At 37.4% G+C, this 20466-nt stretch overlaps 1 protein-coding gene and 1 non-coding gene across 8 annotated transcripts in view; both read left to right on the forward strand.

The window, feature by feature from the left end:
- Positions 1-20466, forward strand: part of PALS1 (protein associated with LIN7 1, MAGUK p55 family member) — a 98950-nt gene that overhangs the window by 29645 nt on the left and 48839 nt on the right. For 2 of the 7 annotated variants that reach the window (XM_012438025.3, XM_012438024.3), the window contains exons 2-3: positions 10564-10649; positions 17270-17794. In XM_012438025.3, the coding sequence (XP_012293448.2) occupies positions 17428-17794 (367 nt within the window). In that variant the 5' untranslated portion in view covers positions 10564-10649; positions 17270-17427. Of the gene's footprint in view, positions 1-10563; positions 10650-17269; positions 17795-19998; positions 20217-20466 lie in introns of those variants that run through there. The other 5 variants (XM_012438026.3, XM_012438027.3, XM_012438029.3 and 2 more) reach the window with 4 other exon arrangements.
- On the forward strand, positions 12618-12724 carry LOC135274332 (U6 spliceosomal RNA). The gene has a single exon (XR_010342178.1). It is a non-coding gene; the product is annotated as a U6 spliceosomal RNA (small nuclear RNA).

Below are 20466 nucleotides of genomic sequence, written 5' to 3' on the forward strand. Positions count from 1 at the left end.
TAGTGAGCATACGTGATCCATGTAACTGCCTAGAAACAGCACTGTAGTAAATAATGCTTTGAAAATGAACCTATCACCCAACGCTCCAAAGTCCTAATTGCATTGACTTTCCCACCAGATGCTGAAAAGGTCCTTGTAATGTGACCAGACATACAAAGAGGAGCTGGTACCACTCCTTCGGAAACGATTCCAAACAATCCAAAAAGAGGGAGTCCTTCTCACATCATTTTATGAGACCAACATCATCCTGATAATAAAACCCAGCAGTGACTCAACAAAAAAAGAAAACTTCAGGCCAATATCCATGATGAACAGAGATGCAAAAATCTTCAATAAAATACTGGCAAACCGATTGCAACAGCACATCAAAAAGCTTATCCATCACAATCACGTAGGCTTCATCCCGGGGATACAAGGCTGGTTCAACATACACAAGTCTATAAACATAATCCACCACGTAAATAGAACCAAAGACAAAAAACACATGATTATCTCAATAGATGCAGAGAAAGCCTTCAACAAAATTCAACAGCCCTTTATACTAAAAACTCTCAGTAAACTAGGTATCAACAGAACGTATCTCAAAATAATAAAAGCTATTTACGACAAACCCACAGCCAATAGCATATTGAATGGGCAACAACTGGAAGCATTCCCTTTGAAATCTGGCACTAGACAAGGATGCCCTCTCTCACCACTCCTATTCAATATAGTATTGGAAGTTCTAGCCACAGCAATCAGGCAAGAAAAAGAAATAAAAGGTATTCAGTTAGGAAAGGAGGAAGTAAATTGTCTCTATTTGCAGACAACATGATTATATATTTAGAAGACCCCGTCATCTCAGCCTAAAATCTTCTTAAACTGATAAGCAACTTCAGCAAAGTCTCGGTATACAAAAATCAATGTACAGAAATCACAAGTATTCTATAGACCAATAACAGACTTAAAGAGAGCCATATCAAGAACAAACTGCCATTCACAATTGCTGCAAAGAGAAAATACCTAGGAATACAACTAACAAAAGATGTGAAGGACCTCTTCAAGGAGAACTACAAACCACTGCTCAAGGAAATAAGAGAGGACACAAACAGATGGAAAAACATTTTATGCTCATGATTAGGAAGAATCAGTATTGTGAAATAGGCATACTGCCCAAAGTAATTTATAGATTCAACACTATCCCCATCAAGCTACCTATGACCCTCTTCACAGAACTAGAAGAAACCACTTAAAGTTCATATGGAACGCCTGTAATCCCAGCACTTTGGGAAGCCGAGGCAGGTGGATCACGAGGTCAAGAGATTGAGACCATCCTGGTCAACATGGTGAAACGCCATCTCTACTAAAAATACAAAAAATTAGCTAGGCATGGTGGCGTGTGCCTGTAATCCCAGCTACTCAGGAGTCTGAGGCAGGAGAATTGCCTGAACCCAGGAGGCGGAGGTTGCGGTGAGCCGAGATCGCGCCATTGCACTCTAGCCTGGGTAACAAGAGCGAAACTCCGTCTCAAAAAAAAAAAAAGTTCATATGGAACCAAAAGAGAGCCTGCATAGCCAAGACAATTCTGAGCAAAAAGAACAAAGCTGGAGGTATTACCACGCTACCTGACTTCAAACTATACTACAAGGCTACAGTAATCAAAACAGCATGGTACTGGTACCAAAACAGAGATACAGACCAATGGAACAGAACAGAGGCCTCGGAGGCAACGCCACACATCTACAACCATCTGATCTTTGACAAACCTGACAAAAACAAGCAATGGGGAAAGGATTCCCTATTTAATAAATGGTGTTGGGATAACTGGCTTACCATGTGCAGGAAACAGAAACCGGACCCCTTCCTGACACCTTACACTAAAATTAACTCCAGATGGATTAAAGACCTAACACCGTAAAAACCCTGGAAGAAAACCTAGGCAAAACCATTCAGGACATAGGCATAGGTAAGGACTTCATGACTAAAACACCAAAAGCATTGGCAACAAAAGCCAAAATAGACAAATAGGATCTAATTAAACTCCGGAGCTTCTGTATAGCAAAAGAAACAGTCATTAGAGTGAACTGGCAACCAACAGAATGGGAAAAAATTTTTGCAATCTACCATCTGACAAAGAGCTAATATCCAGAATCTACAAAGAACTAAAACAGATTTACAAGAAAAAATCAAACCCATTCAAAAGTGGGCAAAGGGCATGAACAGACACTTTTCAAAAGAAGACATATATGAAGCCAACAAACATATGAAAAAATGCTCATCATCACTGGCCATTAGAGAAATGCGAATCAAAACCACATTGAGATACCACCTCATGCCAGTTAGAATGGCAATCATTAAAAAATCTGGAGACAACAGATGCTGGAGAGGAGGTGGAGAAACAGGAACACTTTTACACTGTTGGTGGAAGTGTAAATTAGTTCAGCCATTGTGGAAGACAATGTGGTGATTCCTCAAGGACCTAGAAATAGAAATTCCATTTGACCCAGCAATCCCGTTACTGGGTATATATCGAAAGGATTATAAATCGTTCTGTTACAAAGACACATGCACACGTATGTTCATTTCAGCACTGTTTACAATAGCAAAGACTTGGACTCAACCCAAATGCCCATTGATGATAGACTGGACAAGGAAAGTGTGGTACATATACACCATGAAATACTATGCAGCCATAAAAAAGAACAATGAGTTTGTGTCTTTTGTAGGGACATGGATGAATCTGTAAACCATTATTCTCAGCAAACTGACAGAAGAACAGAAAAACACTACATGTTCTCACTCATAGGTAAATGTTGAACAATGAGAACACATGAACACAGGGAGGGGAGCATCACACACTGGGGTCTGTTGGGGGGGAATATGAGAGGGACAGTGATAACATGGGAGAAATGCCAGATTTAGATGATGGGGGGGATGGAGGCAGCAAACCACATTGCTATGTGTGTACCTATGCAACAATCCTGCATGATCTGGACATGTACCCCAGAAGCTAAAGTGCAATAAAATATATATATTTAAAAAAAAAAGAAATTGACAGTTTATAATATATAATTATATATTATATATAAATGGAAATGGAATAATTAAATCAGGCTAGTTAACATATTACCTTAATTATTAGATGTTTTTTGTGTGTGTAGTAAGAATTTTTGAAATTTACTCTCGGCAATTTTGAAATGTATAGTATCCCATTATTAACTATATTCACCATGCTATGCAGCAGGTCTCAAAAAAACAAACCTATTCCTGTCCAATTGAGATTTTGTATCATCTCCCCATTCCATACCCCAGCCTCTGTAAAAACCATTCTGCCCACTGCTTCTGTTAGTTAAATTGTTTTAGATTCCTCATACATGAAAACGTGCAGTATTTATCTTTCTGTATCTGACTTATTTTACTTAGAGTAATGTTTTTCAGTTCCATTCGTGTTGTTGCAAATGATGGATTTTCTTCTTTATAAAGGCTAAATAGTATTCCATTATGTATGTGTGTATGTACACGTACTCTCTACATTTTATCCATTCATCTGTTGATGGACATTTAAGTTGGTTTCATAATTTGACTGTTGTGAACAGTGCTACAGTTAACGTGAGAATGCTGACATCTCTTCAACAAACTAATTCAAATCTTTTGGGTAAATACCAAGAAGTGAGATTGCTGGATCATATGATAATTGTACTTTTAATTTTGTTTTTCTCTCCTGTTTATTTTTTATTAAGTTCTGGAGTACATGTACAGATTTGTTACATAGGTAAATGTGTGCGATTGTGGTTTGCTGCACCTATTTTTTTGAGGAACCTCCATACAGTTTTCCATCTGGCTATACTAATTTATATTCCCATCAACAGTATACAGGGAATACTCTTTTTCTCTTTTCTCCATACTCTCGCCAACATGTCTTTTTGATAGTAGCCATTCTGATAGATGTGAGATGATATTGTGGTTTTAATTTACATTTCCCTAATGATGAGTGATGTTGAACATTTTTTCATGTATCTATTGGCCATTTGCATATCTTAAAAGAATTTTTTTTCGTGACATAGCCTCAGCAGGTCCTGAGAACATGTGCCCCCATTTGTATATCTTTTGAAAAATGCTCTCTCACTTTTCTTACCTATTTTTAAATTTAGTTTTTTGTTTTCTTGCCATTGAATTGTTTGAGCTCCATTTATACTTCATATATGTGGGCTTGGAAATCCATGGATTCAACCAACCACGGAGTGAAAATATTAGGGGAAAAAAACTGTACAAAAATAAAAAGTCATATAAATTTTTAAAATATAGCATAACAGCTATTTATTTGCTTAGCATTTATATTGTATTAGGTATTATAAATAATCTAGAGATGATTTAAAGTATATGGGAGAATGTGGATAGGTTATATGCTAATACTTTGCCATTTTTAATAAGGGATTTGAGCATCTGCAAATTTTGATATGCATTAGAGTCCTGGAACCAATTCCCCTGTGGATGCTGGCAGGATGACTGTATTTTAGATATTGACACCTTATCAGAAGTATGGCTGGTCTTGCAGATATTTCCTCCTAATCCACAGGTTGTCTCAGCACACTTTTTTTTTTTTTTTTTTTTTTGAGAAGGGGTCTCATTCTGTCACCCAGGTTGGAGTGCATTGGCATGATCTCTGCTCACTGCAGCCTGCATCTCCCAGGCTCAAGCAGTCCTCCTACTTCCACTTCTTGAATAGGTGAGACCACAGGTGCGTGCCACCACACCCGGCTAATTTTCTGTATTTTTGGTATATAATAGGGTTTTGCCACGTTGGCCAGGCTGGGCTTGAACTCCTGAACTCAGGTGATCCAGCCACCTCGGCCTTCCAAAGTGCCTTGATTACAGGCAATGAGCCACTGTCCCCAGCCTAGCATACTGTTAATTATTTCTTTCGTTGTGCAGGAGCTTTTTAGTTTAATGTAGTCTCATTTGTCTATTTTTGCCTTTATTGCTGGTGCTCTTTTGGTGTCAGATTAAAAAAAAATCATTGCCCAGACCCATGTTGTGTTATTTTTTCACGTTATAGTTTTACAGTTTCTGATCTCATGTTGAAGTCTTTGAATCCATTTTGAGTTAATTTTTGTACCATAACTGGTATGAGTAAAGGTCCATTTTCATTGTTCTGCATGTAGATAACCAGTTTGGAAATAAATTTTTAATAAAATTTTGTAACTGGATATTTTAGGATACAGATCGTTAGTAAATTGTAAATACAACAGTATTTTTTTCCAGCTATTTTGTCCATATTACCTTGTTTTAATTTTTATCTCAAAGCCATTGTGCGGCCTAGAATCATGGGGTGAGAATAGGAGCTTGTAAACTAAATCTTTCATTTATAGATGTGTTATGTATATGCTTTTTGCCAGAAATGCAAAAGCTGTTAAGTCTCAAAGATTGTGTCTTCTAAGCTAATGATATTGCCTTGTTGCTATCCAACAGAATTGAGTGTCAGGAATCATGTTATTCTTTTTCTGTCCATGAGGGCAGATGATTTATGTGGCTTTAAGTTATAATATATGTTACTCTTTATTCCCCTTTGAAATCTTACTGGGTTTTTACTTTGAAGATTTTTTGAATTGGGATTTTGCTTCCATTCCTTACAAATTTTGTCTGGTATAGTATATTGTAAATACGGTTTAAGCTATATGAAAAGAGCTGGGCATGGTGGCTCACACCTGTAATCCTGGCACTTTGGGAGGCTGAAGCGGGTAGATCACCTGAGGTCAGAAGTTTGAGACCAGCCTAACCAACATAGCAAAACCCCATCTCTACTAAAAATACAAAAATTATCTGGGTGTGGTGGCACACACCTGTAGTCCCAGCTACTCGGGAGGCTAAGGCAGGAGAATCGCTTGAACCTGGAAGTTGGAGATTGCAGTGAGCCAAGATTGCACCACTGCACTCCAGCCTGGGTGACAGAGCGAGACTCCGTCTCAAAAACAAAAACAAAAAACACTTAAAAAAATAAAAAAGGCAGTGGGTTCTTTGGAATGCAATTATCTGGGTGACAAATGAAGGTACTTCTGTCAGAAACCTAAACCATGAACTTTGTGGAATTTTAGAAATGCCGTTTATTATAGGACATGTCAGCGTGTTCTACTAAACAGTAAACCCAGAGCATGGGCATGGTGACTCATGCCTATAATCTCAGCAATTCGGGAGGCCGAGTCGGGAGGACTCTTGAGCCAAGACCAGACTGGGCAACATACTGAGACCTTATCTCTAAGAAAAACAAAAAGTAGCTGGGCATGGTAATGTGTGCCTGTAGTCTCAGCTACATAGGAGGCTGAGGTGGGAGGATTGCGTGAGCCAGGAGTTTAAAGCTACAGTGAGGTGTGATTATGCCATTGCACTCCAGGCAACAGAGTGAGACCCCATCTCTATTTAAAAGAAAAGTAAAAAGGCCAGGAGCTGTGGCTCACACCTGTAATCCCAGCACATCGGGAGGCCAAGGCGGGTGTATCACCTGAGGTTACAAGTTCAAGACCAGCCAGGCCTACATGGTAATACCCTGTCTCTGCTAAAAATACAAAAATTAGCTGGGTGCAGTGTCACAAATCCCAAATCCCAAATCCCGGCTGCTTTGGAGGCTGAGGCAAAAGAATCGCTTGAACCTGGGTGGTGGAGGTTGCTGCGAGCCAAGATCGTGCCACTAACCCAGGGCATTTGCACTTGGTCTTGTAATTTAAAGGACTTTTTCTGTCCATTTATTAAAACTTTTAATCCGTAAAAAAAAATTTATTTTTTTTGTAGAGACAGGATTTCACTGTGTTACTAAGACTGGTCTCAAACTCCTGCTCTCAGTGATCCTCCTGTCTGCTTCCCAAAGTGTTGGGATTACAAGTGTAAGCCACCATCCCTGATGTAAAAACTTTTTATATTGTGCCCATTGAGTTAAACAAGTTCAATTTACTTCAAATACATATTTAAAATTAAAAAACATATATTTAGTTCTTTTTACTTCTGTAATTTAAGAACTCATTTTTCAGTTAGGTCTTGGGGACTTTATTTTTGTTTAAGTTGTGCCTTTTTTACTAAATAATAATTTCAGGGCTAATCCACTGCATGAGTAACCCAAATATTTCAATTTTTTTTGAGAAGGAGTCTCACTCTATTGTCGAGGCTGACGTGCAGTGGTGTGATCTCAGCTCACTGCAACCTTTGCCTCCCAGGTTCAAGCAATTTTCGTGCCTCAGCCTCCCAAGTAGCTGGGATTACAAGCGTCTGCCACCACACCTGGCTAATTTTTGTATTTTTAGTAGAGACAGGGTTTCACCATGTTGGCCATGCTGATCTCAAACTGCTACGTTTCTTCTGTGAAGATAGTCATTCATTGTTGGAAACTTAAATTTATACAAGGAGTTAAACAGTTATCGAGTAAATAGGGTCTTTTATGTGATGTCAGTATATGACTTGTTTTGGGAATATATAATTATCGTTTAAAAAGCTTGGTTTCTTGGCCAGCCACAGTGGCTCATGCCTATAATCCCAGCACTTTGGGAGGCCAAGGTGGACAGATCGCTTGAGCCCAGGAGTTCAAGACCAGCTTGGGCAACATGGTGAAACCCTGTCGCTACTAAAAATACAAAAATTAGCCAGGCATATTGGGTCATGCCTGCCTATAGTCCCACCTACTCAGGAGACTCAAGTGGGAGGATCACTTGAGGCTAGGGAGGCAGAGGTTGCAGTGAGGCAAGATTGTGCCACTCTACTCCAGTGTGGCTCACAGAGCAAGATCCTATCTCAAATAAATAAATATAAAAATTGAAAACTTGGTTTCTTTGAGATATAATTTACATGCAACAAGATGACATTTTAAGTGTATAATTTGAGGTTTTGTTTTCTTTTAAAATCAGCAGAATGGGTATAACTTCAATTAAAATTCAGGTTTTTTTGTTTTTTGTTTGTTTGTTTGTTTTATTTCTTTTTTTTTTTTTTTTTTTTGAGACAGTTTCATTCTTGTCACCCAGGCTGGAGTGCCATGGTGCAATCTTAGCCACCACAACCTATGCCTCCCACATTAAAGCGAATCTCCTGCCTCAGCCTCTTGAATAGCTTAGATTATAGGCATGCACCACTACATCTGGCTAATATTTGTATTATTAGTAGAGATGGGGTTTCAGCATGTTGGCTAGGCTGGTCCCGAATTCCTGACCTCAGGTGATCCACCTGCCTCAGCCTCCCAAAGTGCTGGGATTACAGGCGTGAGCCACTTCGCCCAGCAAAATTCAGTAATTTTAAGTGTTCAATTTAATGAGTTTTTAAAACAGCTTTATTGAGGTTTAATTTATATTTTATAAGAGTTAGGTTTTATAGGGACAGTTTAAGTTTTAGTAAGTTTATGTAGTCATGCAGACTATCACTGAAATCTGATACTAGGACACTTTTATAACATGCAGACGTTCCCTCCTTGCGTTTTTGCAGTCAGAATCTGCTTCCAGCTTCAGGAAACTGTGAAACTGCTTTTTCTAATAACACAGTTTTGCGTTTTCTAGAAATTTTGTACAGGTGGAATCATACTCTTCTGTCTGGCATTTTGTTTTTGAGACTGTGCATGTTGTTGGATATATCAGTAGTTTGTTCTTATTGCTGAATTCCATTTTTTGTTTATCCATTCCTAGCTGAAGGATAGCATATGGTTTTAGACTATTATTAATAATGCTCCTATGCATACTCATTACAAATCTCTCTTTGTGAATTTTACAGATAAAAATATGTTTCTTTCTCGTGTGAAATGGTTCAGTCATATGGTAACTATATGTTTAACTTTCTAAGAAATGCCAGACTCTACAATTTCACATTCTCATCAACATTGTATAGGGGTTCCCATTCCTTCACATTCTCTCCAGTGCTTAATATTGTTACTTTTTAATTTTAGCCATCTTATTGTTTGTAGTAGTATTTCATTGTATATTTTTTAAACAGCAATATTGAGATAGAAGTCTCATACTCTACAGTTCATCTGGTAACAGAAAGGGGTCCTGATCCAGACCCCAGAGAGGGTTCTTGGATCTTGCATGAGAAGGAATTTGGGGCAAATCCATAGAGTAAAGTGAAAGAAAGTATATTAAGACAGTAAAAGAATGAAAGAATGGCTAATCCATAGGCAGAATATCACACTGGCATGTTACTTCTTGATTATATGCTAAACAAGGGGTGGATTATTCATGAGTTTTCCGGGAAAGGGGTGGGCAATTCGCAGAACTGAGGGTTCCTTCCCTTTTTAGACCATAGAGGGTAACTTCCTGATGTTTCCCTGACATTTGTAAGCTGTCATGGCACTGGCAGGAGTGTCTTTTAGCATGCTAACATATAATGAGCAGTGAGCACCACCAGAAGTCACTTTCATCGCCATCTTGGTTTTGGTGGGATTTGGCTGGCTTCTTTACCCTAATCTGTTTTGTCAGCAGAGCCTTTGTTGCCTGACTTTGTGCTGACCTCCTATCTTATCCTGTGACTTAGAATACCTAACCTCCTGGGAATGCAGCCCAGTAGGTCTCAACCTTATTTTACCCAGCCCCTATTCAAGATGGAGTTGCTCTTATTCAAATGCTTCTGACACATCCATTTCAAGTGTGCAAATTCAATGGATTTTAGTATATTTACAGTTGTACAACCATCACCACAATTAATTTCCATCATCCCTCAAGAGAAACTTGCATGCCTTGGCCATAATACTCCCACCCATTCACCCCCAGTTTTAGGCAACCACTGATCTACTTTCTATCTATATTTGCCTCTTCTGGATATTTCATAAATAGTATCATACAGTATGTGGTCCTTTGCTGCTGACTTCTTTAAATCCTGTTTGCAGGGTTAATCCGTGTTGTAGCATGCATCACTACTTGTTTCATGTAGGATTATACAACTTTTAATAAATTCATCAGTTGAACATTTGGATTTTTTTCTACTTTTTTTGCTATTATGAATGCTGCTGCTATGAATATTTTTGTACAAGTTTTGTGTGTGTGTGTTTGTAGATGTATGTTTTTATTTTTCTTGGTGTGTATACCTAGGAGTAGAATTGCTGATATGATAACTCTATGTTTAGCCTTTTGAGGAATTGCCATACTGTTTACATTGTGTTATTGGAACGTTTCCATTTGGCATTCCTAACCTGACTAATATGCAACAACATAGATTTTTTTTTTTTTGACAGTCTTTCCCTGTGTCCTAGGCTGGATTGCAGTGTCACGATCTTGGCTCACTGCAATCTTCGCCTCCCAGGTTTAAGTGATTCTCCTGTCTCAGCCTCCTGAGTAACTGGGATTACAGGTGTGCACTACCACACTCAGCTAATTTTTATATTTTTAGTAGAGATGGGGTTTTATGATGTTGGCCAGGATGGTCTCCATCTCCTGACCTTGTGATCCACCAAATTGATATCCATTAGATACAGGGGTCGTGGTGCATTTTTATGATTTCTTACTAAGAAATCCTAGTTATCTGTACACAGAATTGGTTATCATATTGAATTGGTCTTCCTCCTTTATCCCCTCAAAAACACTGCAGACATTTACATTTGATCAATTGTCTCATTTTTCTTTTTTATAGAATAAGAAAGTTAGCCTGAGTTTTGTGAAAAACAAGAGAAGAGAAACTAAAAGGACAGTAGACAAGGGTTTTCCAGTTTGCATAATGTAAGTTTTTTTCACTTTTCTTGGCTTGAATCTTGTGTTAGCTGACAAAGCCGTTTCTATGGAAACAGATACTTTAACCTCTTAGAATGTCAGAGGAATGCTGATCACTTAAAATGAGACTTCCCAGCTGCTGGTCAAAGGGCATTACTGGAGAAAGAGGGGAAGGATGAATTCAAAAAATTCTAGAGTTCTGGACACTAGTGTAGGCTGCACATGTTTATGCATGTGAAGTATATCTCTTCCATTTTCCTCTGCCTAAAAATTAAGATGCTGATAATATAGGAAATTGGATTTCTGCTGACCTATCTTGATTCTCACCTCTTACACAGATGGTTCTACTTGTTGGTACCCTTTTAAGTGAACCTGTACCCCTTAGGCCATCTCAGTCCCTACAATCTCCGTCATTTGCACTTGTTGTGAAGCTTGTTTAGCTTCCTTTTACCCCTTTCTCCCACAACTAAAACCCTTTCTCCCCAGTTTGAGGTTAGCATTGAAACAGCTTTGGCATGCCAGTCTGAAAATTTTTCTTACTTTGTGTACTATGTAAAGATTTTTGTATTTGTTTTCTAGCAGGGATGGGACAGGGATTCTGATGAGGATTTGAAATGTAATCCTTTGAAGCTTTCTTTTTTTTTTTCAAACTTAGAATTGGAGAGTTGAGGAAAAGAATTAGGGCCTGTATCTGGTAACTCTACTGTCTTCATTACCAGCTTGTGAATTGTCAAAGGAGTTTTTATTATTATTATTATTTTTTTTTTAGAGAGGGAGAGTGCAGTTGCTTTGGACTGGGAGGACTCTTTTACTTTTATGATATGTATAGAGTACGTGTATGAGCTAGCATATTTGTGGAGTGCTTGCTTAAAAATTATAATGATCTTAATACTAAAACTATAGGATACCGCATAATGTTTCTTTAATTCTGGAAGAACTTTAGGATCTTTCATGGCCCTCATTAAATTAACTTGTGAGCATTATAGAGTCTTCTTGGAGTGTTAAATGATGAAGTAATTATTTAACAAGGTAGTCTGGAAAGATTTGAAGAATTATGGACTTGAGGGAGGTCTTGAAGGTAGAAATCAATGGAAAAGTAGTTAGCAAGTCATTTGGCCAGAAAGAAAAAAGATATGGGATAGACACAAATGAGGAAGGTAAATTAGAAGGCTCATGCAGGTGAGTAGTAAAAGGTACAGCTAGAAAGCTTGGATTTATCTTGTGAGTTTGGACTTTATGCTCTAGTGTGAAAGCCATCAAAAGTTCTGAACAGAGGAGTGGTTTGCTCATATACTTAATTAAGCGTATCACTTACCAGATATCGTGGCTATAGAGGTGAACAAGACAGATCCCTGCCAATTAGATAATTTACCTGTGTGATCTACAGTCATCTTGAAATTAATGTGTCTAAACTCATTTTCCCTTTAATTTCCCTCTATCTGATTCTCCATCATAGTTAGTGATATTGTCATCTACCTAGTAAGCCAAGGATAGTACTTAAGAGTGATGGTTCTGGACTCACACTGCCTGCGGGCAGTACTACGGATCCAAAGATGGGTCAACCTGGTTCTTAACTCCAAGGAGCTTCTAGTCTGATGAGATAGAAAAGCAGAGATATAAATAGCTGTAGTCAAGCTTGATCAAGAATGTGACAGGGATTGTAGGATTCCAGAGGAAAATGTATTTGAGCTCAGACTTAAAAGGAGCGTAGGCAAAGATTAGATCCTAGGCAGTCTGATTCTGGAGGCTGTTCTCTTAAAAATGTTGTCTCAAGTGACTGGATGGCTGTAGTAACATTGGTTAGAACTGAAAACGGGGAGAGGATTAAAGAGAATAGGAGGAGATTAAAGGGGAATAAGAGTTTAATTTTGGCCATATTAATTTCTAGATTCTTGTGGGAAATTCTGATAGAATAATGGTCAGGGATCTTGTCTCAATAATCATAGTATCTAGCCAGGGGTAAATAATTAAATTTATGTGCTCGCTTTGGCAGCACATATACTAAAATTGGAACGATACAGAGAAGATTAGCATGGCCCCTGCACAAGGATGACACACAAATTTGTGAAGCGTTCCATATTTTTTTTAATTTAAAAATAATAATAATTAAATTTATGTACATATCATTCCTCTATTTAATTGATTAATTAATTTATTTTTTTTTTTTTTTTGAGACGGAGTTTCGCTCGTTACCCAGGCTGGAGTGCAATGGCGACATCTCGGCTCACCGCAACCTCCGCCTCCTGGGTTCAGGCAATTCTCCTGCCTCAGCCTCCTGAGTAGCTAGGATTACAGGCACGCGCCACCATGCCCAGCTAATTTTTTGTATTAGTAGAGACGGGGTTTCACCATGTTGACCAGGATGGTCTCGATCTCTTGACCTCGTGATCCACCCGTCTCGGCCTCCCAAAGTGCTGGGATTACAGGCTTGAGCCACCTCGCCCGGCCTAATTTATTTATTTTTGTTTTGAGATGGAGTTTCGCTCTTGTTGCCCAGGCTGGAGTGCAATGACGCGATCTCAGCTCACCACATCCTCTGCCTCCTGGGTTCAAGCGATTGTCCTGCTTCAACCTCCTGAGTAGCTGGGAGTACAGGCATGTGCCACCACGACCGACTAATTTTGTATGTTTTATAGAGACAGGGTTTCTCCATGTTGGTCAGGCTGATCTCGAACTCCTGACCTCAGGTGGTCCACCTGCCTCAGCCTCCCAAAGTGCTGGGATTATAGGCATGAGCCACTGTGCCTGGCCACTCCTTTTTTTTTTTTTAAATATTTGATGACTCTCTTTTTCCACAGAATTAAGGATTTGTATTTAAGACTTTTCGTAAGATGGACCCAATCAGACTTTCTAGTCGTATCTTCCACTACCCTATTTTAGTTCAACTAGCCTTATTTGTACTTTCCCCTCACACCTTTCATCTTCCCACCTTTGATTCATATGGCTCCTTTCTTATTTCTCCATCTTGTCTTGAAGGTCTACTTCAAACTTCGTTTCTTATCTACAAAATGGGCATATTTGGATCTACTTCTGGAGTTGTAATAAGGAATAAATGAGTGAATACTGTGTGAAGTGCTTGCAGTATTGGCTGGCACATAAAGAAGTGCTTAGTAAATGTTAGCTATAGTTATTGTAGTTGTCACTATACTACTACTACTAATCCTACTCCTACTACTTCCTCCTCCTCCTTTACCTTTCTGTTACTCACTTTTTGCTCTCCTATGTGAAATAAACACTAAGTTCTACTGATTCTGTAACCTTTCTTTCTGTCTCTCTTTTCTTTCTTTTTCCTTCCTCGCTCCCTCCCTCCCTTCCTTCCTTCCTTCCGTCCATCTCACTCTGTCTCTCAGGCTGGAGTGCGATGGCACGATCTTGGCTCACTACAACCCCTGCCTCCCGGGTTCAAGTTATTCTCGTGCCTCAGCCTCCCGAGTAGCTGCGACTACAGGAACAAGCCGCCATACCTGGATAATTTTTTTTATATTTTTGCATTTTTTCATAGAGATGGGGTTTCACCACATTGCCCAGGCTAATCTCAAACTCCTGGTCTCAAGTGATCCACTGCCTCAACCTCCCAAAATGCTGGTATTACAGGTGTGAGCTACTGTGCCTAGTCTATAACTACGTATTACTTGAATATAACTTACTCATTCTCACTGTCCTACTTGAGCACCCTATTTCTGATAGTGCTTTCAGTCTGGTCTCATTGCCACCCTTCAGTCAACCCTCTATCCTTCAGTAGTAGTGATATTTCTATAAAAATGAATGTGATTACGTCATCCCCTGCTTAAAATCTTTTAATTATTATTACTGTTTTCAGGGTAAAGATCTAAAACTCTTCTCAGTATGGCCTCCTGCTTGCCTTTCCAGTTTTATCGTTATTGATGTACAGCATATTCCCATTGTCCCATCCAGTTTATTGTATTCTATTTTGTTTTCTGAAAGTGCCATTCAGTCATACTCTTCCTTCCTAGAGGTCATGTGAACCTGTCTGCCTGGAGTAGACCTTTCTGCTAGCTGGCTAATTTTTAGTTGCCCTTTGATATACAGCTCAAAGAAATGTATCCTTATGTTTTGAGTGTTTCCTGTCACCTTTTACCACAGACCAAGTTTTATAGTTCATTGTCTGTAACATTCCAAGTTGAGTTGAACAGATATTTATTGGGCATTTCTTATGATATGTATTAGGCTAAGCACTGAAGCTATGAAAGTAAGACATGATCCCTGACTCTTAACAAATTTAGAATCTAGTGAGGAGATTGGAGAAAAATAATCATTTATTTTCTTTGCTTTCTCTCCCAGTAGACTGAACATTCCTGGGGAGATAACCAAAATGAAATTTAAAGCAGATTACTACCAGGTTGCAGAAATTTTTCTGAGAGCAAAGATTGGATCCAGATATACAAGTGTGATAATAAATCGTCCAAGCATGAGAATTTTGACCCGACCTGGTCTATCTTGCATGACCTCTAATTTTCCCCATAGTATAATGAATATGGACACAGATGTAGACCTTTTAAGCCGAATTTTATATTTCAGATCATAATTTATATATATATATAAGTTTAAAATGCATCATTTATTATTAAATTTGATTTTTAATATCCAGTAATTGTTATAGAGAGGGTTGAGGGTTTTAATTTTCTGAAAATATGTACACTCCTCGATTTTTAAAATTAAGCATAGCACTGCAGTAACTCCTACATAATTTCCTGCTTGCTTGTAAGGAAAAACATTTAAAAAGCTGAATTTGCATTTGCATATAGTCAGTGCCTAACATAAGAATTGTCTAACATAAATCAAATTGCTGGCATGTTAATGAAAAAGAAGGCACTTAATGGTAAATAAGGTACTTATGTGTGTAGATCACATTTAGAAAGAAAGAAGCCAAAAGTTGGATGAAAGACAGAAAACTCTACCACAATTTTTGTGCAAATATAGTTTTAATAATGGCTCATGTAACTGACATCCATTTTCCTGATTGTTGGATTAGTGGTTTTCCTGATAGCCTAGTTGGGTTTGTACTAAGCATTTTGTCTTCTGTCCCTATTTGCACTATGACCCAAGATATTTGAGAGAAGATTGGCTGGCATTAGGAATATTGTCTGAAAACCTGGCTTTTGCTTAGTTGGCATTGTGCTCTAACCACCTGTTTACTAAAGTGATACCCAACTCAAGGAGGTAGTAGGTTTATTATTGTAAATATTATTGCTCTTGAGCGAGAGGGAAAAAAAGGCTAATTAGATTTAAAGTGTGGGTTTACACATATGTAAACAATCTGCCTATTTATGCCTGAGAAATAGCTTGATGAAAAGCCAGCGTTATCTGGTAAAATATTTTTATTTTCTAAAATATGTTGAAAGATTTTTAAAATACGAGAATCAAGTTAGTACTGGTAATTAATGTAAGTATACATTATCTGTCATGAAACTCAGAACAGTCGATCCTATGAATAAAGTTTCCAAGTGAATTTTGGTCAAAGAGAGAAAATGGTCTTAAGTCATAAAACTAGAGGATTAAAAATTCAGTTATCTTCCTGTTTACTGTGATCTTTTTGCTGTACAGTATGACTCAAAAGTTTTTGAGTGGTAACAGATACTACCATTTTCTGTAACTGAATCCTTGTAGCGATAACCCCAATTCTTTTTTTTTTTTTTTTAGATGGAGTCTTGTCTTACTCTGTCACTCAGGCTGGAGTGTAGTGGTGCGATCAGCTCACTGCAGCCTCTGCCTCCACCTCCCAAGTTCAAGCAATTTTCCTGCCTCAGCCTCCTGAGTAGCTGGGATTACAGGTGCCTGTCACCACAACTGGCCAATTTTTGTATTTTTTAAATAGAGACAGGGTTTCACCATGTTGCCAGGCTGGTATCGAACTCCTGACTTCAGGTGATCCACCTGCCTTGGCCTCCCAAAGTGCTGGGATTACAGGTATGAGCCCCTGCACCCAGCCCAATCCTTTTTTTTCTTAAATGGGACCAGTTATAAAGACTGATAACCCATGTAATCCTCGTCTCAATGTAGTTTTGTCTTGTAGCTGCCTCAGCTGCTAATTGAAGTTTGGGCATGTTCTTCATCTCAAAAATTCCTAAACATGAATGAATTATCCTCCAGAATACTGCTTGTATTTCAAATGAGGTACAAACATGGCTGCTGTATGCCAAATCAGTTGATCATTCATCAATTTCTTTAGTAGTTAACTAGTAAGTTATTTCAATCCCGTGTTTACTGTTGAGCATAAGATACTGTGTTGAGACAACTACTAAAAGATGATTAAAGCACCTTTTTATGTTTTAAGCAAGCAGCCTGTTCCCTACCAAACTAATACTGCAGACTTTTTACCTTCCCATTTTGCTAAACTTTCCAGTACTATATATCATTTTTCTTAGCTTTAAAATTGAATAGTATGTTTCACGTTCTTGGAAGGGGACTTTTTGGGGGGAGAGGGGGATCTTGATTTCCTCACCATTATCTGTAAAAATGAAAGTACTTAATCTACTGTTTAAGTAGCAAAATAATGTTATATACTTATAATTTTCTATGTTGTATGGAGATTAGAAATAGGCTATGTAAAAACCTGCTTTTATATATTGTAATTCTTATACTTTTTTTTCCCCCATCTTTCCCCTTAGATTTCCTTCATGGATACTTTTTCATAGCATTATTATGTGATGTGAGAAGTTTTTGTTTTTTTTTTGAAGTAACATGGATTTTATACTACAGAATCAAGAGAATTGGCCTTTAGGAAAAATTGATTTGTAAAAAGTGGTACAGGTTTTTATAGATAACCATGACAACATCCCATATGAATGGGCATGTTACAGAGGAGTCAGACAGCGAAGTAAAAAATGTTGATCTTGCATCACCAGAGGAACATCAGAAGCACCGAGAGATGGCTGTTGACTGCCCCGGAGATTTGGGCACCAGGATGATGCCAATACGTCGAAGTGCACAGTTGGAGCGTATTCGGCAACAACAGGAAGACATGAGGCGTAGGAGAGAAGAAGAAGGGAAAAAGCAAGAACTTGACCTTAATTCTTCCATGAGACTTAAGAAGCTAGCCCAAATTCCTCCAAAGACTGGAATAGATAACCCTATGTTTGATACAGAGGAAGGAATTGTCTTAGAAAGTCCTCATTATGCTGTGAAAATACTAGGTAAGTAAAAATAGAGGGATAATAGAAAACGTTTTGCTTTAATTTATCTGTGCCTTATAATGTATATGAGAAGGAAGCGGGTTTAAGAGAATGTAAGTAATGTCAGTTTGAATTTCAGACCAAGATCTTTTGTTTTCTTGGAAACGCCATGTAACTATTGTTTATTGTTAGCAACATAGAGCTAAAAGCATGTGACTTAAATGTTCAGTCACTGTAACATGTTTTTTAGATATTAAAGAGTTCTACATGTGGCCTTAATATTTAAAGCCTTGAAATTTACCTTTTATATAAAACTCACAAACTTTATGCAAAATACTAAAAAACAATTTTCAGATTTTGAATTTCTGATTTCCTTAAAGTTTGTAAAATTGTAATGAAATTAGTAACTATAAATTCTTTGATTCTTAAAATTAACGATTGTCAATAAAAAGAACTGTTATTCATATAGCATCATAAACATAAAAATGGTATTTTCTATATATCCCCAAATTCTGTTCTGTGGAAAAAAAAAAAGTCCTATGAGATACGAGTAGATAGCACCAAACCAAAAGAATTCTGTGACCAAAAGCATTTTGAGAACTCTGGGCTAAATAAGCTAAATACCTTCTGATTACAGGACTTCTCATAGCTGTTAGAATGTTACTAGGCATTGTGAATCTACAAGGGAGGTTGGTGTCAAACCTTAGAATATTTAATCATTGAATTTACCACCCACCCTTCTTGCACGTGCACATAACACCTAAGGGCTCACTGAACTAGTGTTAGGAGTACATTTTATTTTTTAGTGGTTTGCTATTTTTTAGGTGTGAAAAAAGTTACTTCTACTTTTTTGTAGAATGAGAGTTTTTATTGTCAGTGTCATTTTGCTATTCATTTAAGAGTCTGTTGAGTGTGTACTAAGTGTTGTAGCAAACATTGTTTCATGTAATAAAATAATCTTGTTAACAGTACTCTCTAATCTCCATTTTGGAGATAAAGAAATTGAACCTTAGTTAAACAACTTTTTAAAGACACCAGTGGTAGAGCCAAGTTTGAATTTGTCAGATCTGATGTTGATGTACTGCACAAAGTGAAAGGTTTGCCTGGAAACCAATACCCAACCAGCACTTCAATCACCAGGCCAGAGCTGTGACTACCCAAAATGAGCACCTTTTTCTAATTTGCCCAAAGGTACCATGTGTATGCCAGATTTGTTCCTCAGTAAGTCTCTTTATTCCAAGTTTGGAGCACTTTCTACTACATCACCTCATCTGCTTTTCTTTGTTATAAATTTTTATTCAGGATCCACATTTCATATGTACATGCTTCTCTGTGTTTTTGAGAAGTCATAGATACGCGTTTGGTCATAGTAAAGTCTGCTAAATGCCTTCAGATATTATAATTACAGTGAAAGCTAAAAGATTACATATTTTTCTAATACATTTATGTGAAGGAATTTTATGTTCTTTTTTCCTCAGGGTTTTGTGAGAGTAAAAATACTTCATTCCTGATTACTTCTTACCAGCCTTCATTTCCCACCACTCTATTACTATTTATTAAAATATTCTGAATATATTCTATTGGAGAAAGTTTGTCACATCCGGTGCAAACCTGGATTGATTCTTCTGTTTTTCTGTTTACGTTCCCTTAAGATTAATGTATTGTCCATGTCCATTTGGTTTACTTAGAATCAGGCATTAAGTATCCATCTGATAGGTACTATTCATGTAATCACAGTAAAGAAACAAATATAGCTTCAGCCAGATTCACTTAGTAAGGGAAAAGTTATGGGTTTATGGTTTTGTTTTGCCTAAGCACAGAAAATTGGATATCATTTCTCTTAATTTTTTTTTTTGACTTTTTCTTTTTTCTGTTTGTATTGCTGACTTTTCTACAAATTCAAATTAAAGGGTACCTCTATTCCAATGTGTAATCCGCTGTGGTTTTAAAAAATACCTTTGTGTGGTTCTCAGTTTTATATATTTTATTTTAAAGTAATTTGAAATGTCATACCAGGTATTTGTAATTCATTTCTTGGACGGGAGAATGTGTTTTGAGAAATAAATGATAGCTTTTATGTTAATATATTCAACACAAATATCTGTTACGTAAGAATCATGAGAAATTAGCATAAAGTATAGTTTGTTATTGTCATAGCCTCAGGTTTTTAAGTTTTTGTTAAAAATGAAGTGCAAAAGCTTTTTACCAAACTTTTTTTTCTTGTTCATAATCTGCTAACACATCAAAATGTAAGAGAAGTACTCCCTGAACATTGTGTCTCCTTGCTAGTATTTGGTTAATACCCATATGACAGGAGACAACTGCTCAGCCTTTTTCACATCCAGAAACAGCAACTTTGTTTTAAATGAGGGAAGATTGGGCAACCGATTTATTTCTTTGAGAGGAAGCCTTCAGTTTCTAAACAATACATCATCTTTTATCCGTGAGTAGACAAAATATTCTTTTAACAATTGAAAATATGATTGGCAAGATTAATGGTCTGGGTGGCTTTTAATGAAAAGTATTTGTAAATTTGGCAATGTATGATAATAAAATTACAGGGATGGAATTGATAGAAAAGACTCAGAAAGGATGAACTGAATTTTCTTGTTGAAAAGCAGAATTTTTTTGAAAGATAAAAAATAGTGATATGGAAACTAGATTTCAAATGAATGATTAATATGAGTATTATA

Source organism: Aotus nancymaae, unplaced genomic scaffold (assembly GCF_030222135.1).
Source record: "Aotus nancymaae isolate 86718 unplaced genomic scaffold, 86718_ANA_hifiasm-v0.15.2.pri h1tg000011l, whole genome shotgun sequence".
NCBI lineage: Eukaryota > Metazoa > Chordata > Mammalia > Primates > Aotidae > Aotus > Aotus nancymaae.